The sequence below is a fragment of the Myodes glareolus genome, chromosome 13 (assembly GCF_982192425.1).
Source record: "Myodes glareolus chromosome 13, mMyoGla1.1, whole genome shotgun sequence".
In the NCBI taxonomy this organism is placed as follows: Eukaryota; Metazoa; Chordata; class Mammalia; order Rodentia; family Cricetidae; genus Myodes; species Myodes glareolus.
Genome location: NC_142038.1, coordinates 8859267 through 8886613, shown reverse-complemented (window position 1 = coordinate 8886613; position 27347 = coordinate 8859267). Strand labels below are relative to the sequence as shown.

General features: G+C 43.9%; 1 protein-coding gene across 2 annotated transcripts; it reads right to left on the bottom strand.

The window, feature by feature from the left end:
- Adnp2 (ADNP homeobox 2) lies at positions 1-24899 on the bottom strand. 2 transcript variants are annotated; one of them, XM_085676383.2, is made up of 4 exons: positions 24641-24899; positions 16615-16735; positions 11745-11834; positions 1-4653 (listed from the first exon to the last, which is right to left on the bottom strand). In XM_085676383.2, the coding sequence occupies exons 1-4, from the start codon at positions 24799-24801 to the stop codon at positions 1360-1362; spliced, it is 3666 nt and encodes a 1221-aa protein (XP_085532509.2). In that variant the 5' UTR covers positions 24802-24899; the 3' UTR covers positions 1-1359. The 2 variants fall into 2 exon arrangements, with proteins under 2 accessions (XP_085532509.2, XP_085532508.2); XM_085676382.2 differs by having other exon boundaries at positions 24637-24747.
- Positions 24900-27347: the final 2448 nt, after the last annotated feature.

The window sequence follows — 27347 nt, the reverse complement described above, 5'->3', positions numbered from 1 at the left end:
TGACTTGGAGTAATGTTTAATGTTACAAAAATTAAACCATTCTATTTTCAGTGGTTTAACAAATTTTAATTAAAAATAGACACTCTGGAAATAATAAAAAAAAAATAAAGTCCAACAAGCTCTGAATTTACAACAGAGTACACAAATAATCACAGACAACTGCCTCGAAATGCACAATACAGCAATTACATGCAAGTATTCTATTTTTAAAATTCTACATAGCAACACTGCAGTGCTTCCCAGAGGCCATCATCCCTGTTTGCTGGGCATCAGAGGGATGATTCTGACCAGAGCTGGCTGGTCCTCATCACCACTTCTCGTGCTTTACATTATTTCGTATCATGTGAGAAACTTGGCATCCACAGGACTGTGGAAGTTCATAAATCCACCATCCCATTCATCTGAACACCTGGGCCATAGGAAAGCCTGTTTCTCCATCTCTAACACTTCTACCCCGGGCTATTCTAACTGAAGACAGAGCTCCTGGTCTGCCTGTCACCTTATGTCTGAAACCTGTACTCCACCCCAAGTTGTGTCTAAATGCAAGAGCAGGAATTCCATGTGTCGTGGTCCTTCCTTCCTACTAGCTACCCAGCAGGCCCTAGGAAGGATGCACTCTCCGCATTTTCAGTTATCCTAAGGCACTAAAGACTCGTCTTACCTTTGAATGGAGGAATGACTTGCCATAGCAAAGGACAATTTGCACCGTATAACACTTTTGTTCCTACAGAAACTTTATTTATAAAGCAACACTTGATTCACTACACACCAGACCTCAGGCTCAGGACATTTTTAATAAATGGAAACATTTGGTTTTTTATGAATTATGGTATTTAAAAAAAATCTGTCAGGGAAAACCTAAAAAGTTGTAGTTCAATTTGTACTCTTAAGCAAACAGCATTCACAGAATCAGCAGAAGTTAATGCTTAAAAGTATGTCCTTAGGGACCATAGACACCAGAGCACTCACTCCTCTCAACATGGACATTAGCTGCTGTCTGTAGACTGAGACTGGGCAATGCTTTTATTTCTATGAATCAAGTATTCTCAAACAAGCAGAAATTTCCTAAAATGAAAAAATATGTATTTGTAGATTCCCGACTGTTACTGTTGACACTGACACTCCTGGGAAAACAAGGCGTGCATGGAATACCAAAGATTTAATTTACATACACATGACCGGGATTAACTGAAATGGTTGCAAACCAAACTGCAGGGAGCAGTCCTACTGCGGAAGGCTATGCTTCCTTCTTGGGCTTTCTGAGCACCAGGAACACCTTGAAGAGCCTCAGACACTGAGAATAAAGCTGGGGGTGGGGGTGGGGGCATCCAAAGTCAGCCAAACTTCAGACCTAGTCTTCTACAGATCCTGTGATTCACACTCGAAGTTCAGACTATGTTTGACATTTTTTAGTTCAGACATATCAAAACCTAGAAGTACAGAGGGCTTATGAGTTTTTATTGCTTTCATGCAAATATACCTTCTTTTCCCAAAAAACGAAGCCACATCGATTTTCCACACCCATAAGAGTGAAGACAATAGTTCCACTTCTTTTCTACTAGGATATGGCCTCTTGTGGAAATAATCTCTAAGAAACTGTTTTTTGTCCTCATAGGAGCGGCTTCCATACTTAGTAGGATCCAATGCTAACACCTGCAGAGAGTCATCACTGGCCCCTGACCCCTCTGTCCTGCTCTCATTCTTCTGTCTCTTCAAAGGCACAGCACTCAGCCCTCTCTCTGGACCTGGGACTGCATCGGTGTCTAGAGTGAGCTGGGGCTTGTCCCCATCCCTCTGGTCTTCCGCCCCCAGGTGCCCTTCTGGCAGCTTTCTCTTTACAGCAAAGGTGGAGTCAGGGATCACTTCCCCATTAACCAACAGCAGTTCACTGCTCTCAATAAAACCTGGCTGGACCTGCAGGTCTGAGCTGCTGTCCTTGGGAGCACTTCTACAACGGAGCAAATGGACAGCAATGGCTCCTAAGGTCATATTTCCAGTGTAGACCCCACAGCAGTGGATGCACTTAAAGGCTGGAGACCTGAGCATTGTATGGACTGTGGGCATGACATGGTGCCTCTCCTTCAAATGGAGCTCATAGGCATCAGCAGACACAAATGTGCCAAAACAAAAGGGGCAGGTCAGCTTCTGTTTGCTAGGCAACTTTGGTGAAACCTCAGGCTGAGGCCTCACCTTAACATACACAGGTACCAGTGACTTGGAGTGTATTCCAGCAAGGATAGCCAGGTACACCTCTCGCTCTCCAAGCTTTTCTCGTGGCAGTATGGTGATGAAATCAAGATGGGGGAACAGCAGGTTCCCATTGGCATCCAGGTCCAGCTGGAAACCTCTGTTACTATAATCCAAAGACAGTCTCTTCTTGCCCAGGTGCTTAGTCCTGCTGTGCTCCACAAGGCCCCGGACATCATGGAAAGTGCACGGACAAAACAGGCATCCCAAGCCATGCATGAGCAAATGGTGCATCAGCTCCTCCTGCGAGACCAGGCACTTACAGGAGAGGCAGCGCACCGTCTTCTCTCTCATCCACTTCAGAAATGGGGCACATGCAGCAAGCTTTTCAGGTTCAAGTTTCTCACCAGACTTGGACTCACTCTGCTTGTGAGCCATTTCCATGTGTACCTGGTAGACATTAGCAGGAAAGAGCTCATTGCAAACCCGGCAGAGCTGAGACTCACTCTGCTTGTGAGCCACTTCCATGTGAACCTGGTAGACATTGGAAGGGAAGAGCTCATTGCAAACCGGGCATGTTTTCCATTGCTTGGCCTGTCTGAGTGCCTGATTTGCATCTGATACAGGTGAGGTAGCCTGAACAAACACACTAGGGGCAGGGCTCACTAGCACCTGTGGGGAGGGCAGGCTGGGCAGGGAGCTAGCCATCTGTGTGCCCGAGCTTGAGGGCAAGAACTGCATTGGCACCTGGGGTGGTGATGCGACAGTTGCAAGGCCTCCACCAGAGGACATAGGCAGAGTGACAGACACTGGGGCCAGTGTGTAGGTGGGAATTCCATTCACCTGTTTCCCAGTTGGAATGAGCTGTCTGAGAATAGAGCCTGAAGTGAGGAAAGTAGTGTTTTGTGAGGTTCCAGCTCTCACTGGCTGGCTCACAGGCAAGATGCTAGTGCTGACAGACGGACTGAGCTGCAGGACACCAGGCCTCACAGGTGGGCCCACAGGAAGGACTCCTGGTGTTACTGGCTGACTGAGCTGAAGAACACCAGAGCTTACACCCTGATTCACAGGGACAACAGCTGAGGGGACAGTTTGGTTTGATGAAAGCAGCCCGGGTGATACTACCTGGCCTGCAGGAAGAACCCTCAAGGGCACTGTCTGACCAGGAGGGAGAACTCGAGATGGAGCTGTCTGGCCAACAGGGAGAACTGATGACTGGACCACTTGGCCAGTGGGAAGAACACCAGAAGTGGCTGTCTGCCCAGGGATCACTCCAGCAGGGGTCACCTGGCCGGCAGGAAGGACTCCTGATGGAACCGCCCGACCTACAGAAATCACCCCTGGAGAAGCAGACTGCAGAGCCCCTGAGTTGACAGAGGGACTCACAGGTAAGACACCAGGTCCAACAGGTCTGTTTATGGGTCCCACAGGTCTACTTATGGACCCCATGGGCTGAGTGAGGGGTAAAACTCCAGGGCGTACAGCTTGATTCATGGGAAGGATGCTTGTTCCAACAGACTTATTCACAGGCCCAACTGGCTGAGTCAGAGGCAGCACAGAAGTACTCCCAGGCTGATTAAGTGAAACACTGTGAGAGAGAAAGACAGGAGGGGGAGCTGATGGTTGCAGGGTGAGGCTATTCTGGCATACAGGCAAAGGGCTGGAGACCAGAGCTACATGAGACTGGGCAGTGGTGGGTGGAGAGTGTGTAAGGCTTCCAGAAGTGCCTGGGGCCACAGTCACTGGCTGCACAGTGCCAGAGCTTTGACTGTTCGGTGGCAAAGAAAGGTGGAAGCAAGATGGAGGGGCTGCAATGCTCGGAGCACTGCTATTTGGCGGTAAGGCCAAGTGGGTCACTGGTTTGGGAGCAATATGCATTTGTTTCAGAAACCCAGTCCTCTTGATGTGTTCTGAAATCACAGACCGCAGCTTGTTCTCCAAGTCCCTGTGTACATCTGATGTCAAAATGTGATACATCAGGGCATCCTGACTGCTGGCAATAGCGTTGCATTTTTTACAGTAGTATTTGTCAAACGACAGGATTTTATCCACAGAAGCAGGGTCACTTGCTTTTGGTTGTTCTGTTTCCTCGGTTCGAAAACCAAAGTAGGAGTTAATTAAGTAATGAAAATGGGCCACCAGCACATGCTTCTTCATACTGTAGTACAAGGTGTTGGAAAAGTTACATTTTAAACATGTGAAGCTTATCACATCACTCCTTAATGTCTTCGCTTCACCCAGAATGTTCACCGTGTAGTTCTGGACTTTCCGCGCAGGTGCATGAAACATCCTGAAGTGCTTGCCCACCACCCTGGGCTGAGAAGAAAATGGGCAGTTGGGGCAGGGGATCATCAGCTCCTGGTCAGCCTCATCTTCGTGGTAACGATGCAGGTGATTTTTTAGGGAAGCGAGCACCTTTGTTGAGTACCTACAGAGAGTACAGCAGTACGGCTTTGTTCGGTATCTCTGTCAAGAGAGAAGAGAGGCTTAGGCAGAGGACAAGTTGCCGGTTTCCCTTCCATGTTCTCCCTCGTCTGTGCACTTTGCTAACATGCTAACTCAAAGGAGCAGCACGCTCTTCCAGCTGAGGCTTCCGCCTGGAAAGCCATTGGTGCAGCACTCTTCCTGGCCTCAGTTTTGTCACTAACAGAAGGCTCATGAGTAAAAAGCAGTTTCTAGACAGAGCTGTGCCCCCAACAAAACTATATTTACATGTACTTACTCCAATTACATAATTTTCCCATATCCTAAACAGCATTCTTTTTGGCACTTTTTTTTTTGCTTTATTTTGCTTTTTGTTTTGGGATGTTATTTGTGTTTGTGTTTTTGGTTTATCAAGACAGGATTTCTCTGTTTAACAACTCTGGCTGTCCTGAAATTCATTCTGTAGATCAAGTTGGCCTCAAACTCACAGAGATCCTGCTGTCTCTGCCTTCGAATGCTGAGACTTAAGGCATGCCCCATCACTTCCCGGTGGTACTCTTTTCTTAAACATTTGGAAAACTATCAACTAATATTAACTTACGGACTATAAAAATACTGGATCTAGTCAAAAACTCCTGATTTGCTGATGTCTAAGCTGCCACCTAAAACCCAAGGCTCAGCATCTTAAATACATAACAGAAACATGCTCAGTTAACGTTTTGTAGTTATTTTCCTTCTCCTTCCCATGACATTCCTCTTAGGTTTATTTATTTATTTAACTTCAAATTATAAAACTTGGAATCCAAATAAAACTGACCTATTTCCAACTTGTTAGACCTTCTCAATTGTCTTTATTTCCCCATTTCCGAGACAGTTAAGAACTAGGCTATATGGACACACTAGGAAGGCAGGCCTGTTATTCTAATTTCTCAAAAAACAAGAGGGTAGAATGTGCAAAGGCCAGCCTGGTCAAGTTGGTAAAACCCTGTCTATCTCACACACACACACACACACACACACACACACACACACATACACAGAGAGAGAGAGAGAGAGAGACAGACAGACAGACAGACAGACAGACACTAGAGGTAAAGATCAGTAGTAGAAGGCTGCTAAACATGTACAAAGCCCTTAATTCAGTCTTCAGTATGACATAACAAACAGATGAAACCCGCCAACTCCCTCCCCGCAAAAAAAGAGAGGACACGAAGTTTGGTTACTTAGTTTAACCTGGTTAGGCTTGACTACTGCAATGAAAACACCACGACCAAAAGCAAGCTGGAGAGGAAAGGGTATATTTCAGCTTACTCTTCCAGGTAACAGTCTGTCACTGAGGGAAGTCAGAGCAGGAACTGATGCAGAGACCATTGGGCAATGCTAGGCTCATCATGGCTTGCTCAGTCTGCTTTCTTATAGAACCCAGGACTACCAGTCCAGGAAAGGTACCACCCACAATGGGCTAGACCTTCCCCCATCAATCACTAATTAAGAAAATGCTTCACAGCCAGAATTTATGGAGGCATTTTCTCCTTTCAGATAACTCTAGTTTATGTCAAGCTGACATAAAACAAGCCAGCAGAGGAGATACAGTGGAAGAGTCTGGGAGGAGTAGGAATGGGGAGCACGGCGTAGATATTAAAAACAACTTGCAGTAAGGAGAGCTGTCACTTTTACACTGGTGACACTTGTTCTCTGGAACAGCTGGAGATTATGTGGGACTCTAGTCTCATAAAAACCCAGAGACCTAGAGCATATAAACCACACAGCTCCTCCCCTTGTTCCAAAATGGAAGCAAACTAGATCCAGTGTGGAGGCCCACAGTTAACTGTGGCACCAGCAACCCAGGGCTGACCCTGGTCCTCATGAAAGCTGTGGTCTCATAATCACTCTACTAAACATACAACCGCTCCACTCTCTACTAATGCAGTTCTTCCACCTGAGTCGGATAAGGTAGATGCATACATTCAACATCACACTAACGATTTTCAATAGTCAGTAAGACTAGGCTCTGGGGTTTGTGAGAACTTACAATAACTTCAGGCAACAGTCACAACCCCAGATTACAGACTGAAGAAAACAGGAGGAAAACTTACAATGTCTCTAAGAAACATTCTTTTAATATTTAACATATATGAAATTCAGACTTATTTTAGAACTGAAGGCAATATTGACTAAGGGACTAAAAGTTGTAGTTTCAACAAAATGGTATACCTTCCGGCAGTCAAGCAAGAAGCAAAGGGAGCCAATGTTGAATAAATCTCTAAGGATTGTGGAGCTTCTGAAATGCCCACAAGCATGATCAACAAAAGGAAAAGACAACAGAATAGACTCCATGGGAGAAGACTCTTGAAAGCAAATTCTTGAAGATTCTGCTAAAGTTTCCGGTTCTAAAATAGACAAATCAGCTCAGTGATTCCTATAAACACCCGACAAAAGGTCAGGTGCCCAAGACACAGGAACATGTTCAAATCTCAATGCAAAATAAAACTGGCTTCTTAAAAGGACAAAAGATTTTTTTAAAAAAGATTTATTTGTTATGTATACAGCATTCTGCCTGCATGTATGCCTGAATGCCAGAAGAGAGCACCAGATTTTATCATAGATAGTTGTGAGCCACCATGTGGTTGCTGGGAATTGAACTCAGGACCTCTGGAAGAGCAGTCAATGCTCTTAACCTCTGAGCCATCTCTCCAGTCTCCCCGCCCCCAGGACAACAGATTTTAAAAGTTTATTAAAGATGTCTCTGAGGTTAGTGGAGGATGTAAGAGTTAATAAGAAGCCTGAGCTAAAAGACCAACCAGTTTATAATTTAAAAAAAAAAGATTGTCAGCAATGGGAAGCTCACATCTTCCATCGCCAGCATGATGGAAAGTCAAGCAAAGGTCAGCACTGCTCCACTGTACTCAAGCTCCTAGAGGGGAACAAAATGAGGAGGCCTCTGGACAGCATCCTGAATGGACAGCTCCAGGAAAGGCAATGCCAGGTACAGACACCATAAAAAAGAAAGGTGTAAATTCGTAAATCCTACATGTGCAGGACAAAACGGCTGATAAAAAGCACACAAGACATCAGAACTTGGGAAGTATCATCACCCTGATGATGGCACTTCACAATTCAGGCCTGTCAGAGAGGCTCCAAGCATAGAGCCATCCCCACATCAAATGTGTACAGGCCAAGTCTCAACGGACTGAGATCTGCCCTTTGAAACCTCTCAAATGGGCATGGTTCTCACACCCTAAGAAAGCCTCATTTGTCCTCTGATCTCTCAACCCTGTGCGGCATAAGCTATATTGGCCGGCATGATTGTAAGACATCCTGTTGTCAAGTCATCTGTTCCTAAATCCTGTTTCCCCAGAAAGAAAAGGAGGGAGACAACATGGGGACATCAGGCTATCATTACACATGGTGCATACTCCTTTCCCCTAGAGCACAGCATCTGTCTAATAAATAAAATCTCTAATAGCTCAAGTTACTATTAAAATTCATTTCTTAATTTTTTAGACTTATTTCATGTGTACATGTACGTGTACTGTGTATAATACATCTGGTGCCCAGAGGTCAAAAAGGTGCATTGAATCCCCTGGAACTGGATTTCAAGACAGTTGTGAGCCACCATGCAGATGCTAAGAATCAAACCTGTGTCCTTCACAAGAACAAGTGCTTTCAGCCGCTGAACCATCTCTCTGGCTCTGTTATTAATATTTATGCAATGGCCTTAAATACACCAACAAAGAAACTCCATGACAAAGGAAACCTTAACTTCTCTTATCTCCCTTCAGTCTGTGTTCTGGCATTAGCAGGCTCTCTATTAACCACTCAGCACCAGAAATGTAAACAATGCTTCCTAATTCCAAACCTCCAATTCAGATCCAGCAAGATAACTCAGTAAATATTTATGGCCAAGCTTGACCACCTGTGTTCCCCAGGACTCATATGGTACAGAGAAGTACAAGACAGTATCATGCATGTAACACAAAGTCTAAAAAACCTTACGCCTGTAATTATGTACAGTGCACATTACACAAGAGGATATAAAAACTTTTAAGTGAGAAAATTCAGTGGGGCCTGAGATTCAAAACGTCAAGTGCCCCTCCCTCCCCCACAAAAAGGAAGGTATACTGGAAGCCGCAAGCTAGACTGTGCAAGATAAAGCACAATAGTCTCAAGGGATCTTGTCTATATAACTAGAAAGTGAGTTTTTTGAACTATGAGAAGTTTTTTCTTTTCTTTTTTCTTTTCTTTTTTTTTTTTTTTTTTTTTTTGGTTTTTCAAGAGAGGATACTTCTGTGTAGCCTTGGCTGTCCTGGAACTAGCTCTCTTGATCTTAAACTGATAGTGATCTCACTTCCTCTGCCTTCCAAGTTCTAGGATTAAAGATGGTCATAACCACTACCTGGCAAAAATAAATCTTTAAAAAAGAGACACTGCCTGCCTTTACTTCCAGCACTCAGGAGGCAAAGGCAGAGGCAGGAGGCTCTCCATAGGTCCAGAGGCTCAAGGCCAGCCTGGTCTACATAGTGAGTTTCAGGAAAGCCATAGTTATTACACAGAGAAACCCCACCACACACACACACACAAAAAGCTTTATTTCCATGATGGGGGGGGGGGGTAGGGGGAGAACAGGGAGATGGAAAAATTGGGATGAAGACTATTAAATTAAGGATGTCAGCAAACACTGTCAATAAGCTGCATTAGAAAAAGCATATTCATTCTCCAACAGTACTACTGCATTTGCTGGCCCAGCAATTCAGAAAGGCATCCTAGAAAAGGAGCCGAATGATGACCTCAGGAGGCTGCCGGAAGGGTCCTGTCATTCTCTGTCAAAAATGCTCTTGTTCCTCCACAGCACTAGCGTTACAAACCTGCACACAGCCATTCCTTGATCTTATTTCAGTACTAAGGATCCAAACTTGGGTCTTCTTGCTTTCATAGCCATCTCCCCTGCCCGTGTCCTCAAACATTTTGAACCTGGCACTAACTTGGCTAGCTATCAATGAAAGTTCATTCAGATATCTGTCTCCATAAGAGAAGTCATTCTTTAAGGCAATGTGATCACACCCAGTCTTTAGAGATCTCAAACAATTCACAACGGGATGTACAAACCGGATACTACTTACAAGTTACTTTAAAAATACTTAATGGAAATCAATCCATTTCTATTACTACAATAATAATAACTTTGCAGCTAGACCTACAGCCAGTATCGGAGAGGGTCATTTCATGAAGACTACCCTAAGGCCTGCAAGATGACTCAGTGGATAAAGAGACTTGCTGCCAAGCCTGACAGCTCAAATTCATTCCTAGGATTCCAGAGTCAAAGCAAAGAGATGATTCCTACAAGCTGTCCCCTTACTTCCACATTACATGTGTACCCACACACAGAGATACAAACACATAAAGGTTAAAAACAAGAACATAGCTCTCGAGAAGAGATTAAGTCTGAAGGAGTAATTTTTAAGTATTCAGAAAACTACTTCCTGACCTAGTCAAAATTTTCCTGGTTTTCTGTGGCCAACAGCTGATTATTTCTGGAGGACACAACAATGCTTCTCTTTGTCCAGGATATATGGAGATAGAGTGACATTCACATACTCTTGTATATACAATTCTCTGAACGCTGTCCCTGAACTGTGGATCTCCCATGAAAAGAGAGCCTCATGTTTGATCAGAAGTCCCATCTGGATCAGAGTTTAAAACTAAATCCACACACCAATCCACACAAAATCCTCAGATAAATGATTTTACACAACCCTCCCAGTTTTACTTCATGGAAGCCACCTCCCAGATCACATTAACCTACATGCCCCTCAGAAAATCAAATTGTTCTCTTTCTGCAACTTAAGTCCATTGTTGAGATCTTGGACAGTTCTACGAGAACCTGGTCCTGCTACTGCCCTGTAAATTTATAGTATTTTAGCTTAAAAAAGCAAAAACAGATTTCTATGTTCTATGTGTAACAAAAGAAATTGCTAAGCCTAGAAAAATATTCTAGACTTTGCATTAATTACTAGCAATCAACAAAAAATAAGCCTCAGAACTTAGAATGGTAAAGAGCCCCATGGCCAACACATAACCAGAGTCTGGATGACGAGAACCCCACAGCTCAAAGATCCCTAGAGTTATAGCAGTACTTCAAAAGCAGAGAAGATATAATCTGCAAACTAAATTGCAGTAACAGCAGTAACACCAGTGACTACAATTCCAGTTCCAGCAATTCCTTGTTCAGATAATGGGGTATCAATCACAATTTCGTTTCCATGTTTCTCTTCTAAGCCAACAGTGTACCAGAAGACTCCCAACAAAAGCCAACATCTTCATCAAATGTAACTGCAGTCAGATCTCTGGCCAATGCCTTGGCTGCAAGGCAGTTGTTGCTGACTGAAAGAGATTCATTTTCTAAGTATTCCTATGCTGCTGGGGCTCCTGGTCAGATGAAGTGAGCCATCATCTCCCTTTCAGCTGCATCCGACTTTACAGAAGGAGGATGCAGGATGCTGTATACCAATGTCCCTATGGGGCAGCAGCATGGAGCTTCAGCAGTTCACACAGTTACCATCAAGAAAGAGTTTCTCTCTATTAACAGTCCTGGCTGTCCTGGAACTCTCTTTTTAGATAGGCTGGCCTTGAGCTCACAGAGATCTGCCTGCCTCTTCCTCCCACGTCTGGGATTAAAGGTGTGTGTCACCACTGCCCGGCTTTGCAGTATACTTTTCTATACTCAGCTACACAGGCTTGTAAGATTAATATTACCACTAAAATGTAATACATCTCTGTGACCTAGATAACAGGTACTTTCAGTTCCATTATAAAATCAAATAATCACCTTTGTACATGCAGTCTCCCACTAACTGGAATGTCCTTAGTTATATGTGTAGGCACTTGATGTTACAGCATTTATTCTGAATTACAAAATCAGGGGTTCTTATCCATCACTTCTATTCACAAAGCTCAGCTATGTCACCATACTGTGCACATGGAAAACCACAGTCCTGCAATGCACACCTCTGAGCTCTGCATCTTTCCCACCTCATGAATAGATCCTCCCAATTAACCAGCAGCTCTAGGAGCCATGGTGTACCTCAGCCTTAGTTCACTTTCCCCTAATGAAAACGAGTTACAAAAATACATACCACTTTCTTTCCAGAAGGTTCCCAAAGGGAGACATCGTTCCATGATGTATTATAAAAGTACTTCTCTCCTGGATCAAAGCCTTTAAGATCCTTAAGAAAGGAAAAAAGGAAAAAACCATTATGTGACAATTTGTGAGTTACAGAAATATCTGTGCACGCCTATAATCCAGATCAGCCACTCGGGAGGCTGAAGCAGAAGGATCCCAAAGTTCAAAGCCAGCCTGGGCAACTTAACAACAACTTGCTGCAAAAATAAAAATGTTAAAAGGTTAGATTGCATCTGCCTCATGTGTCTGAGGCCCTAAGTATAATCTCTTCCTACCAAAAGTAAATCCAAAATCAAGTAATCTGGCACTTAATAAACAATCTTTTATAAACAATAAACAATCTTTATTGGCAAAGAAAAATGGAAGTATGGTCATTAACAAATTTTTACATTTAAAATGTGTCAAAAAAGGTTTAAATTATCCACATTATAACTACATAAACAGAGATGTCCCAAAGAAAATGTTACCTAAATTTTGTACATGTAAGCAAGGTCTAAGTGTACATAAAGAGTCTAAAGCTCATGAGGCTATGTGAACACATAAACCACGGTCTGTGCTCACAGCCCTTCTCCAGCAGCACTTTCCACATGCACTCCGCTTGCAGAATAGGTCACACCCTTTAGCCAGATCCAGAACACACCCGATGTTTCCTTTTTCAAAGACAGAAGTCATTTTTCTTTTCTTTCTTTCCCTTAATTTTAATTTTATTTTATGTGTGTTTTAGGTGCTTTGCCTGCATATCTGTGTGCCACATGCACACCTGGTGCCCAGAGGTCAGACGAGAGCATCAGATCCCCTGGAACTAGAGTTACAGATGGTTATAAGCCATTATGGATGCTGGGGATCAAACCTGGATCCTCTAGAAGAGCACCTGGTGCTCTGAACTGGAAGTTATTTTTCACCCAAAAAAAAGTACTTGCTCCACTGAGAAGGTTCCAAATTGGTGTAATGGAAGCATTACTCTTACTGTCTGGAGCCAGTGAGCTAAGTGGAAGCTGTCTGACAAGAGGGAAAGCGAAGAGCCAGTCCTGGGCAGGCAAAGAACGGCTTCAGATATAGCATACCAAGGAAACAGCAGGATGCATCCATTTGCAACTGACAAGGTAAAAGTGAGTGAGAAGCAGACAGAACTTCCAGCAACACTTATTACAGCCTCAGATAGTCACTGTTAGACTCCGGGGACCAATCAGGATAAGAGAGATTCCACGCTCAGTTTCACAGTCAAAAAGACACGTAAAGGAAAACTTTTCACAAGCAAACACTGTCTGGTGACAAGTGCCATGGTGCGCTTTCACGACAGAGGAGCATAAATCAGAAAGCTCAGATCCCGTTAGCCTAGCCTGAGCACACCAGGAAGACATGCAGCCAACATGGCCAGGAAGGGATGAGGAGCAGGGACTGAGCAGAGTACACAACTGTGCAGGATGCTGCAGGCTCAGAATGAAACTGTTTCACAATATCAACAGCAGGTGCTGAGGGAAATGCGCCAGAGCATTTCACACCTTCCTAAAGCTCACACACCTCATAACACTTTTATTGTTATCATTTCACTCTTTTCTTTTTTTTTTTTTTGGGAGGGGGGTGGGGATCTGCCATCCAGCTCCCAGATAAATCATGCACAGAGGCTTACTATTACTTATAAATGCCCGGCCTTAGCTTGGCTTGTTTCTTGCAAGCTTTTCTTAACTTTAAATTAAGTTAAAGTTTTTTGCCTGTAGGCTTTTTCCTTTTCTTACTTTCACTCTTTGAGTCTGGCTGTCCCCTAGTCCTCCTCTTCCTCATTTTCTCCTTCTATTTATACTATCTGCCTGCTGGTCCTGCCAATCCTTTCTCCTGCCTTGCTAAGGGCTATTCAGAGCTTTATTAGACCACCAGGTGTTTAAGACAGACAAAGAATCACAGCTTCAAAGAGTTAAACAAATGCAACATAAAAGCAGCACATTTTACATCGTTACACAAATGTTTCAGAACATAAACAAATGTAACACATCTTAAAATAATATTCTACAACATTTTATCTCTAAATTGAAGGTAAAAACCTACTCTTTCTTGGACTTTGGCATTCTCTAAAGTGTGTGCAGGGACACTCTACCAGGGCAACATAGCTCATTTACATAAAAGCTTTAAAGTGTGTAAAAAAGCAGGTAGAACTTCAAGGTATGTACTGCCCTCAGAGTCAACCCATGGAGCACAGAACAAGGGCCCATGAAGGGCACGAATGAAACATGTTCAAGGACAGACCATCATCACAGAACCCCTGGAACCAGCAACAGAACCACCTGTAATCTTCTGGCACCAAAACACAGAGAAAAGAAATGTACTACAAATGGAAAGGTCAAAGTCAGCCTCAGAAAAACGGAAGAAAAGGAGTGTCATGACTCACCATCTGGAAAGGCAACTGGGAACTTTGGAAGGCTACTGGCTACCTGAGAAGGATGAAGGACCTCTGTGGTCACTAAAGAACACCTCTTATTGGGTAGGAAAATGACAGGAGCCTGTCATCAGCAACACTCCCAAATCCTGAATGTGCACCAGTTAATAAAGTACATACTTCATTACAAGACAAAGGTAATCAAAGAGCCAGCACAAACACGGAGAATAAACCCTGTACAAGCCCCATACACACAGAAACAAGAATCTGAACCGAGTACTTACTGTTAGCCAACCTCTCTCAATGTGGCATTTAAATTTCACTTTCTATACAAATGTATTTTATAACATTTACAATTTATAGTACTTATCAAATATTACCTTCAATAATCAAGAAGGAAATTAGCTGAATCAGACCAATGGTAATTAATACAACTGCCTTCACCTACACCAATGCTAATACCCTGCCTCATGGTTTGCTCAGCCTGTTTTCTTATAGAACCCAGGACCACTATCCCAGGGATGGCAACACCCACAAGAGGCTGGGCCCGCCCCATCAACCACTAATAAGAAAATGCCCTACAGCTGGATCTTATGGAGGCATTTCCTCAATTGAGGCTCCCTCCTTACAAATTACTCTAGCTTGTGTCAAGTAGGCATAAAACTAACCAGAACAAAAGGAGACCACAAAATCCAGCCAGCAACCATAAAACTCATCATGTTCAGTATCTAGTCAAAACCTTTCAGCTATCCAAACAGCAGCAAAAGATTACCCAAACCAGGAGTGCAAGCAATGATCGGTAACACAAATGTATGTGCCAGAGAGATGGTTCTGCAGGTAAAGATGGAAGAAGAGGGCCTGGAAGAGATGTTTCAGTGGTTAGGGATATTTGCTGCTCTTCCAGAGGACCTGGGTTCAGTTCTCAACACAAAGCAGCTTACAAGTGCCTGTAACTCCAGTACGGCAAATCCGACACACTCTTCTGGCCTCCTTGGACACCATGCACACAAATGATACACAGATATAGAAGCAAAATACACACATATAATTAAATTAAATATTTAAAAAAAAGGGGGCAGAAGAGATGGCTCAGCAGTTAAGATCAGGTGTTGCTCTTACAAAGGGGCAAAGTTCGATTCCCAGCACTCATTAAGACAAATTTTAAAAGAGAAAGCAGGGTTGAAGAAATGACTCCTTGATTAACAGCACTGGTGCTCTTTAAAAAGACCCAGTTTAGTTCCCAGCACCCACAGTGGCTCACAGCTGCCTGGAAGTCCAGCTCCAGAGACTCTGATACCCTATCTGGCCTCCTCAGGTACAGACATGAAGTGATGCAGATATAGATACAGACAAAATAGTTATATCTATGATCTTTTTAATTTTTGTTTTAGGATTGTTTTGGTTTGAGTTTGTTTTTTGTTTGTTTGTTTATCAAGACCGGGCTTCTCTGTATAGTCCTGGCTTCCTGGAATTCTGTAGATCATGCTAACCTCAAAGTCAGAGATTCACCTGCCTCTGCCTCTCAAGTGCTGGGATTAAAGGTGTGTACCACCTCTACCCAGCTAATCGTTTTAATTTTTAATAAATAAAAAGTAAAATAAGGAGTTACAGAGAATTCTTAAAACATTTACATTTCAAAAAGAAACCATGAACTTCCGGGGTTGAGGCTGTAGCTCTATGGCAGTGTGCTTGTCTAGTATGTGTGAGGAGTTCCTGATAATCAACTACCAGGACCACCGAGAACGTGAATAGAGGAAAGAAATGAAACGCATTTTAAAGATGACCACACTGCATGAAAATAAACTATATGGGATCGAGAATAGATCTGAAGCTGCAAAAGAAAAGCCTGGAAAATGTATTTATAGACTGGCTCTCACTAGTAGTCTGGGCTGACCTCAAACAATCCTCATGCCTCAGCCTCCCAAGTCCAAGTGTTAGGGTTACAGGCATGAGCCATTATACCCAACTTGGCCTGGGAACCTTGATTCAGTAAGGGAGAAACACAGAAACCCAAAGAGATCTGAAAACTGGAGTCTCTAGAACAGACAGGGGAGAATAAACATCAGAGAAATTAAGTCACTATATCCTCCAAACTCAGTGAAATATATAAGCCAGGGGTTCTCAACCCATGGGTCCCAACCCCTTTGGGGTTGGATGACTCTCTCACACCGGTCACCTAAAGCCACCTACATATTTACAATTCATAACAATAACAAAATTACAGTAATGAAGTAGCATCGAAAATAGTTTCATGGTTGGAGATCAGCACAACATGAGGACAGTTTGGAGAGTTTACAGAGCTCACTTAAGAAAACAGGTTGGTTCTTAGGATGCTTTCATGCAGGCATCTGAAGCATCAGAAAATCCATTCTCCGTCCTCCGATCTCACCTCCAAAGGTCGGCCCTATCATCTCGGACACTGCTGACCTCACCGTTACTTGTGTATGCTCACCTTCAGCAGCTCCTTGCAGCTGTCAAGTCCAATATCCACCAAGATGCCTTTCACCCTCTTCCGCACCTTCCTGATGCTGTCAAGATTCTGCACAGGAATTTGAAACATTTTTGATATTTTCCTTAAAAAAGAAAAAGAAAGAACTATAACTACACAAATACAATTTTCATAGGGCTAGTAAACACTAGCAGACCGACTGCAGCCAGTGGTGCTACAAAATCTACACAGCCATCATGCAAAAGGATGGCACATGTTCTCTTCCTTACAGGATCAAAACCCCAGCACAAAAACACGAACTAAATTACAGACTCTTATAGAAACCTAGGCATAAATTTTGATAGCTTCAGATCTGGCACACAGTCTCGCATACAGCACCAAAAAGCACTGACACAAAAGAAAAAATATGTTAGGCAGACTTCAACAAAATTATCTCCAGGGGCACCATCAAAAAAGTAAAAATCACATTAAAATGAAGGGAATTTTTCATAGTACATTTATGATATATCCAGAATGAAAAACTCAGAACAGAGCTGAGATGGTTAAGTGGTTGAGAGTATTTGTTACTCTTGCAGAGGACCCAGACCCAGGTTCAGTTCTCTGAACTGACATGGCACTTGTCTATTCTGCACATATGTGATACTCAGACATACATGCGGACAAAACACACATATAAAATAAAAACAAAAAATTCAATCTAGATGAGCAAAGGATCTAAATAAATTCAGACAAGGATATTCAAAGAATTACTCAAGAACACTCTAGCCAGACAGTGGTGGCGCACGCCTTTAATCCCAGCACTCAGAAGACAGAGGCAGGCAGATCTCAAATTCAAGGCCAGCCTGGTCTACAAGAGCTAGTTCCAGGAAAGGCTTCAAAGCTACGGAGAAATTCTGTCTTGGAAAACATAAGACAGCTGTGTACACTCTATTTTAGACCATAAAGAAAAGGACCAATAAATAACTTGGAAACATACTGCTGAGACGCCAGACACAAAGGACCAAATATATACATAATTATGATTCCATTTATTCATAATAGGACAGAATAGACCTATCTAGAGATAACAATAGTTGCCTTCAGCCAGAGAACTGGTGACAGTTAAAGGAGCGTTTGTTGTTGTTTTGGTGGTGGAAGGGACAAGGACAACTTCCAAACGTCATCTGTGCATGCCTGTAACCACAAAACTTGGGAAGTTGAGGCAGGAGAATCACAAGTTGAAGGGTAATTTAAACTGAATTCTGCCTCAAAAAAAAAAAAAAACGAAGAAAAACTGGGTAGTGATGGTGCATGCCTTTAATCCCAGCAATTGGCCAAACCAGTCAAGTATGGCAGGAACAATGTCATACAAATGAAATCCAAGACTAGATGATAAAAATAGCACATTTCACTCTTAAGAATACTTGTGGAATCAGTCACATTTGTACACGCAAACCCAAGAGACCACCTGGGGAGTCCACATCCTTCAACACTGAGTGAAGACATCTCTGCAAAGTTTTGGTCCCAGCTACCAAGGCACCACTGGTTCTCAATCTCCTAACACAGCAGAGGGTGAGCCATCTCCCCATTCCATATACATTTCTAATTCACAGACCAGTGAACCTGTTCAAATGTTCTGCTCGCAAGGTGGTGGTGATGCACACCTTTAATCCTAGCACTAGGGAAGTAGAAGCAGGCAGATCTCTGTGAATTCGAGGCCAGCCTGGTCTACAGGACAGCTAGGGTTACACGGAGAAACCCTGTCTCAGAAAAAGAAAAAAAAGGCTCTGCTTTAGAAAGTGTTCTTGAGGTGGTCTGTAATAACATAATGCAGCCCCACAGAATATAAAGTCAAAACCATACTGATACAAACTAAAGACATGTTAAAGACTGGGACATACACCTCTTCCCAATAAGTCTATTAATAAGCATGGCATCACAGCACAGGTACAATCCTACCACTCAGGATGCCAACTTGGACTATATAGTAAGGTCCTGTCTCCAAAAACAAATGAAGACAGAGACCAGGATGTGGGGGTTGGGGGAAGAAAGTAAGAAAGCAGCTAATTTGGGGAACATGGATGCAATTCTGTGTCCATCAAGTGGAGCAACTGATCTGTGTCTACAGAAAATAACACTGCTTGGCAATAAAAGGGAGTTGATGCAAAAACATCATCCTCTGTGAAAACATGTAGGACGGAAGAGTCCTTCTGTCATCTGACTCCAGTTCCAGGAAATGTCCAGAGGGACAAGTCTCCAGAGGTGACCGCAGATCAGTAGATGCTGGTCGAGGTCAGTAAGCAAACACACAGACTTGTAGGGAGCTGGAAATGTTCTATATTAGACTGTGGTGATAGCTGCACATGCAGACTTTACAGATCAACCACGACACAGGACAACAGGATATCCGAGATGGACCCCAGAGGCCTCAAGCCAGACCAATGACATCGATGACTCTTGGCAATAAACACTTGCAAGATAAAATGACTAAAGGGTAAATTGTATGACTCAATGAACCACACTACAGCTTCCACAAGATGATACTTCTGCTTCTTCTTCACTTGTTTCTGTTTTTGTTCTGTTTCTGTGTTTGTTTTTTCTTTTAAATTTGGTTTTGATGGGGGGGGCGTTGCAAGGACAGAGGGTAGATGTAGAGACAGACAGAGAGGTAAGTAGGATCCGAATATATGTAAAATCCACAAAGAATTAATAAAAGTTGAAAGGGAGGGAAGAAGGGAGGAAGGAAGGAAGGGAGGGAGGGAGGGAAGGAGGGAGGGAGGGAGGGAGGGAGGGAGGGCGGGCGGGAGGGAGTCAATCATGAGGTAAGTCTACCATTGCCACCAGAGCATGAGAGAAGCCTATGGCTCGCTTGCACTGGGGAGGAGGGTGAAACCTGGGCTTGTGGGAAGGTAGCACAGGACACACAATATGGCCAAAGCAACCACTTGTATGCTCCTTTATTCTGCTTAGAAATAGAGTCCGGAGAAATGTCATCACTTTTTGCATTTAAGGGCTGCACCTTTGAGTAAAACTGCAGTTGGTACCTTTTGGTTGAAATATGACGTGTACTGTTCAACCACAAAGCAGCTAATTATTTGACCTTTATATATAAAATCATGAGGGTCAGTGATTGCCACCAAACAAGGCAACCTGAGTTCAGTCCCTGTAGAAAAGAACCAACTCCTGCAAACGGTCCTCTAACTTACACACACGCTCACACACTTGTATAAATCTACACACACAAACACAAAATTATTGAAGCTAAAAAGATTTTAGTTTCATGAAAGGAATGAACGAAGGAACTATTCCAGAACGAGGGGAGCTAAAGATAACAACACAACTCCAACCCAAATCATGTTCTACAAATGGCATTACTAGAGTGGCTCACAAATTTTCAAGAGTCTGAGACTAAAAAGTATAATATAGTTCTTTCTTGGTTTGGATGACTTTGTTGCAAGTGTACAGAATGCTCCTGCTAGTAAGAACAGTTTGGGGATGATTATCTACCTTGTTTGACCACTCCATCTCAAATGACTGGGGGCGGGGGTGGGGGGGAGCGCTTCTTTGTATTGTATTTGTGACTCTTCTGTAAATCTATAACCATTTCAGAAAGTATTTTTAGGGCCAGCAAAATGGCTCAGTGAGTAAAGGTGCTTGCTGCCAAGCCAGACAGATCCAGGAACCACATATTAAAGAGAAAATGGACTTCTCTAAGTTGCCCTCTGACCTCTACTGTGCAAGCAAAACACACACACACACACACACACACACACACACAAATAAACAATTTTTAGATTATTTTTAATAGTATAAACTATAAAAGCTTTAAAAAGTTATTAGTCAAATTAGTAAACATTTCCATTACTAGCCTCACAACTAAAAAAAAAAAAGGCCATATAAAACAGTCAGCTTTTTACTAACTTATTTTTAAAATTGATAATTATAATGGAGTGATAAATTACTTGTTTAAAAGCAATTTGGTACCATCTCCCAAAACTCAACAACAGTTTCTGGGTCAAATCCTCCCAGCCTTTAAAACCTCTATCTAAGGACAGGATGTCTCTCCTGTACTCAGCAGGACAATAGGGGACATCACCTTCACTAGCTCCCTCACTGTGCTGCAACCACCTACTAGCTGTTTCCCTAAGGAACTGAACTTCATTAAGGAAGGAAGGTCATAATACATCACAAATGCTTTTTTAAAAAAAAAAATTACAGTTTTTAAGAAGGGTCAGAGCCACATACAGATGCAAATTACCACAGAGGCTTCTATCTTAAAGAAAAATGGGCTGTGCCTGGATACAGACTGGGGTCCAACACAGGCAAACAGATTACATCAAAAATACCAGTGACATAGAAGAATGCCCCAACCTTTAACAACCAAGTTAAAACTGAAGACAGAGGAATCAAACTAGGGGAGGAGGCAGAGGATCAACAGGAAAGAAATTGTTAGAGATTAACAAGAAAGATCATTTGGAGTGAGCCAATTCAAAGTCAGGTTCTTGTCAGATCTTTTACCTAAGAAAGGCTGTCTTAGAGCTTTAGGGACTATTAGCAGTGCAAAACGGGACATTTAAAAAAATTCACAGGACATGAAGTAAAAGTAAAATTTCTATATAAAATGCACTTTCAAAAGTACACTATCAAAAGCACCATCAGGAACTTCAATAATGCAATTCAAAACACCACTAGGAAGGCCAGACCGACCACATCAACCAGAGTAAGGCAGAACAACAACAAAAACCATCTTGGTCAATTGTTCACTTGTTCTCTCAAATGAGCTTCTACTTCCTTTCAAGTTCCACTATTATCTTCTAGGGCTTTTCATTCTCCAAAGGCTGGGTTCTGCCCTATCCACTCATCTCAAACAAGAAAACTAAGTTCACAGTTTGCAAAGAACAGTGTCAAGTCCCACAGCAGACGAGCTCTTCTTTCTTTCAGGATCTGGCAAGCAGGGATCCAGGCCCTGGATACTTTCAGAAGTGACAGCATTTGGAGACCAGGTGGCTCTCAGCACAGGATCACAGAATGAGGCTGTAGGTGACCCAGCAAGTTTTAAGCAGGTTCTGTGGATACTTGCTCACGGCTTGGGAATGGGGCCAAAAACTGTCAGGGTTTTTTTCTTTCATTTTGAACCAGAACTTTTCATTCTCTGCTAAAAGTGCATCCCTGGCCCAATCCCTTCACTGTTATTGTGGTTTCCAAAAACTAAGCACACTAATACTTTACTTTAAAAGAAAAGAGTTTCCCTGTGTTAGAACTATCTGCTTTAGGAAAACAAGAAATGAAACAGGCAATTACAGGAGCTCTGCAACGAGCAAGCAGCCCATCCAACATCCCTGGGCTACTGTAAACAATCACTCTGGGGAGAGGAAGATGACTTCGAGCCACACATTTATCCATCCTAAGATAAAAGATCCCATACAGAATGCCCACTGGGTTATCTAGGGAGAAATGGTGCGGTTTTCACATCTGCACAGCCTCTTCACCACTGGAAAGAGTAGCTAGCTCATCAGCCAACTGAGCTTCCTGACCCACCTATACACAGAAACTCAGAAACTACAATACCTCAAAATATCCAACTCCTGCATGACATTTCCTCTTATTGCTTTATCATGCCCATTTAAAGATAATTCTGAAAAAATGTGCACTTAATAGTTCTTTTATTTTTTGGTATTATAATTACATTATTTATTTCCCTCTTCCCTTTCCCCTCTCTAAACCCTCCCATATTCCACTCCTTGCTCTTCCAAACTCATAGCATTTTTCATTGTTGTTACATACATATATGTATATGCATATATATTACTAAATACAACATGCTCAGTCTGTATAATGTTACTTTATGTATATTTTCAGGACTGACCATTTGGTATTGATAACCAATCAGTGTGCTCATCTCTGAGGAAGACTTTCCCCCACTCTCTGCATTCCTCAGTAGTCTGTAGTTCTCTATGCGGAGGCCACACTTTCCCCCATCCACTTTAGTTATATTCATTGCTGTTCTCTTTCGGCTCATGTTTAGGCAGTGAGAAAGAAATATTCAGCGGGCTGGAGAGACTGGGCTAAATGCGTAAGTGCGTGTACTACTCTGCAGAGAACCCAAGTTTGGTTGGCTCACAACCACTACCTACAGGGAACCCGCCACTCCTCTACTCTCTGCAAGCACCTACACTCATGTGCACATACCAACACACAGGAACACACACAATTTAAAAATATATTTTTGAATGGTCATATGATAATCCTTTTAAGACAAAAAACAGCTCAGTTCCTATAAAATCCAATTTTCAAAATGATGTATCTTGAGTGGGAACACAGCAATGGTCACCAACACAGGTTCTGGAGATTTCTCCTGGGGGAAATCAGCTCAAGCGCTTTATAGCTGGGTAAACTTAGCCAATCACTTCATCTCTCTGGGCTTCAGCTGTCTCCATCTATGAAACTCTGCAAGGAATTTATTTCATGAGCAGCTGTCAACATGACAACACTGGTAAATCACCAATCGTCATTTGGTTTACTGTAATATACACGAAAAACTAAGTGCAATGTCCCCACTATCAGGACACAGGGCTTTCTTTCAGCAAATTCCAAACATTATAATTCAGAAAGTCTGGCTCAACTCACAGAGAAACTCCTTTCTAGTCATCTGACCTTCATCAATCCGCTTTCTCTAAATAGCAGGCCAGAGACAGCCAACGGATCTGGGTACAGAGTGGAAAAGCTAAGCTTTACCTTCCGAGTACAAGGAACCACCAACGCAGCAACAGTATATTTGCAAACTTGGTTTCAAATTAAAACGGCACCGTCAAAATCCCAAGCCAACTTCCAGCTAAAAAAGGCCTTAACTGTTATTCCCTAAAATCAATGATCCAGTCCTCTCGTTCCTCTCATTTCTCAACTAGATGCCCAAAATAGCCTGAAATGACTTCATTTCCTGCTTATCCTTTCTAAGCACAGATCTATGCCTAAGGACCACCGCGTCAAGGCTATTTCCTAAGTAGGGCCTCCACCTACCCAAAACATTGGTATGTGGCCACCACCACCCTAGTCAATATGCATATGCATGACTTCCAACCAGAGCTCAACTTTGCACTTTACATACCTACTTTTTACACACGCTGTCTCCCACTCCCACACCAGACAAGACCGGTCCAAGCAACCAACTAACTGCTAAAAACCCTTCAGACAAAAAGGTTCCATCGGTCCCAAACTACAATGTAGGTTATCTGTATTTAAGCACCACACTCAATCGAGTTTTGGTTCAAACTCAAGCATACTTACAAAAAGTATGCGCTGTTGTACACTGCACTTTCAACCTGCACTTTCTTTTTCTTTAAAATGTTCTTAGGCCAAACCTTTGTAGCAATTGTGCGAAGAAAATCTACCTCAATCACTCTAAAATGGCAGATGTAAAGTTAAATTTTACATTCAGCATCTACGTATCAAGTCACGAATGCGGCAGTATCATGGATGAAGAGACAGCGATTTGCCCTCGGCAGTGCGTTAAGCCCGCCTCTGCTTCGGGAGAAAAGACAGCGCTTCAGAGGTGACCACGGTCTTGCCCTGTATCCCGCCATCCTTGCCAACCGGCCAATCCTCAGGCTTCAGCTGGATCCCCGAGGGCCGCAGAGGGGCGCCCTGCTCGGCACCCTCCCTTCCCACCCCGGCACTCATGCCACGCCCGGCGTCCCGTCCCTGCCCCGCCCCCCTCCCATCCATCCCCGGCCTCTGTCCCCGTGCCGGGACTCCGCAGGTCCCCGCTCGGTCCACTCCGGCGTCCTCCCCGTTCCCTGCCCACGTCCCTCCCCTCCCCCTCCCCAGAACGGTCCCGCTCCCACGTGACCGGCAAGCAGGGCGCGCAGGAGACCCGAGTCGCGCACTAAAATGTCCGGGGTTCCGAAGACACTGAGGGAGCGACGGCGCGGCGGGCCACGGTGGGGACAGCGCCGCAGACAGCAGTGGGGACGTCGGGGCGGACCCGGGAGCGGACGGCGGGTGGGCCGCGGGGAGGGCCGGGAGCGGCGCGGGCCGGGCTGGCCGTACCTACCGCGGGGCGCCGGGAGCGCCGCGTCCCGCCGCCGTCGCAACACCGCTGCGTCCTCCGCCTACGCGGCGGGACCCCCGCCCCGCGCCCGTCCCTCCTCCCGCGCGCCAGAAAGAGAAGATGGCGCTCAGCTGCCTCAGGAAGTGACGTTGCCTCATTTGCATGCCGGCGAGGCCAGCCAATAGGGGTAGAGTGTGTCTGGGGACCCCCTGGGCACTTTCCACGGGTCCCTCCAGGCCCCTGGACCCCGCGGGCCTCGAGGCTCTGGAGGGGGTGGGGCCTGCGCAGCCCCCTCCCCTAGACCCAGAGGGTCCAGGGGGACTGCCCGACAGCACTCCCCACCTCTAGGCAAGCTCTCGTGAGAGTTTGGGTTGGTGGTGACGTCATTGAAGGGCGGGGCCGTCGTTGACCACGTGACCAATCACATGCTCTCACCAGAGCTCTGCCTTCTTTTGCATAGGATGGGGTGGAGCCAGTAGCAGCCAAGTGGGTGGCCCCGCCCATACCTACAAACCAATCAGAAGCCAGCTCTGAGAATCCTGTCTTGCCATTGGGGGATAGGACTTAAACTCTAGGAACTTGGACCAGTGTGCCTATGATTGACATATCTTGGTGAGCCAACGGGATAGGATCTCCTGACTCATCATTCTTAAGAAAAATTTGTGTCACACCTTTGGAGAATTTTCATGTTAAAGTTACATCCATACTACATTGTGTAAGAAGAGGGTTAATTGAATGTATTTGCATAATAACAAAATATTTCTTAAATTGGGTAGTAAACAGAGAAACAGTTTTCAAAGTTTTCTGAGTCTCCATCCATGGAGAGATCAAGCCCCTTGTCCACTGTAGATGTAGCAGGAGACTCAGCAGAAAGTTTTGTTGAAGACTAATAGAAACACTTTCTACAATGCTTGGCAGTCCTTTTAACAGGCCTGTCTCCTATCCCCTCCCATTATGGGTCCCCGACATTTCCCAGTTCAGCAACTCCCGTCCTCATCCCAAACCAAGACTTGGGTTTCCATCAACCGCCATCACCACATGTCTAGGTTCTACCCAGGATGGTGGTGTACACCATGTTTGCTCTGCCATGTCTGAAACCTTTATCCTCCTGCCTCAGTTGCACCATTTTCTACTGCTGCCTTCTGTTGAGTTTGGTCAAGTACCTAGAAACAGTAAGTGCTCAGTAAGTGATCACATAAATTTTAAGTGTGTCCAACGTTGGACTGATGAAACTGAACCATAGTGTGCTTTATTTATTACATGAAGACAAGTCATAATTGAAGTAGAGCTGGGCCCTTCTGATTGTTCATAAGTTATAACTTAATTTGATTGTGAAATTCCAGGAGCAAGTAAGCAGGATGTCGCCATCCATCTCCCTTGAGAAACTGTGTGACATGAAAGGTTAGCTACAGTCTCCCAGCCTTCCCTCCTGCAAACTGAGATGCTCACAAATGCACATCTCATTTCTCAAAATAAGTCACTGACCCTTCTCTTCGCCTCCTCTTGATTCGTCAACCTCGGGCATCTCCTCCTCAGGACGACCATGCCGCAGAAACTTTCTGGTCACTGGTGACTTCCCAGTTGTTGAATCCAAGGACAGACTTTAGTCCTCACCTTCTTTGACATGTCTTGATCTGAAACCACCATGGGAATTATCTTCTATTCAGTCTTCCCCAGCCTCCGCTCCCACACTTTCCTCCATGGTGAATGCCAGTGTTCCCACGCTTTCCTCCCTGGTGAATGCCAGTGTTCACAGCCTCTGCCTGTTTTTCTACATCATTCAGTATGTATTCACTGCCCATCTCCTGTGCCAGGTGGTGTACGAGATACTGGAAATCCATACCTCTCATTTCTTGGCATATTAAGCTTAACCCCCTGTTAAGCTCAACTACAAACCTCACTATTTCAATGTCAAATCCATATCTTACCAGGAATAATTGGGCAGATCAATAATCCCCAGTACCAGAGAGACTGAGAAGTTAGGGGATTACAAATCAAGACCAATCTTTTCTCAAAAAAAAAAATGGGAGGGAGGGAGAGAGAAAGAAAGAGTGAGAGAGAGAGAGAGAGAGAGAGAGAGAGAGAGAGAGAGAAAGAAGAGAGAGAGAGAGAGAGAGAATCCTCAAAAGATGAAAGCCAAAACCAGCACAGCCTATACCTAAGAGAGGAGTGGAAAACATATTACCTGCAGCAGGTCAGGCGCTATGATGAAAGCATTGTCCTCCCCAAACAAAGGCAGCATGGGGATTTCATTTGGGGAGGCTGAAGTTACTCAAATAGAAAAGAAGGGGCAAACACATTCCTGAGTATGCTCATGTAGGAGTGTGTCTTAGTGAAGGCTTTGTTGCTATGATAAAACACCATGACCAAAAGCAACTTGAAGAAGAAAGGGTTTATTTTACCTTACAACTTATAAGTTCATAACAGGGGGAGTTCAGGGCAGGATTTGGAGGCAGAAATTAGGACAGAGGCAATGGAGAAGTGTCACTTACTGGCTTGCTCAGGACCACTTGGCCAGATATGGCACTACCCACAATGCGCCAGGCCTTCTGACATCAATCACTAATTAAGAAAATGCCCTACAGGCTTGCTTACAGGGGAACAAGGACTTCTGCTTCAAGATAGTATTTTCTATATAGCAAGAAATCTGCACTCATGAGATCTCAGCAATATGGCCACCTAAACAACAGAACAGTGACAGCACCAATTG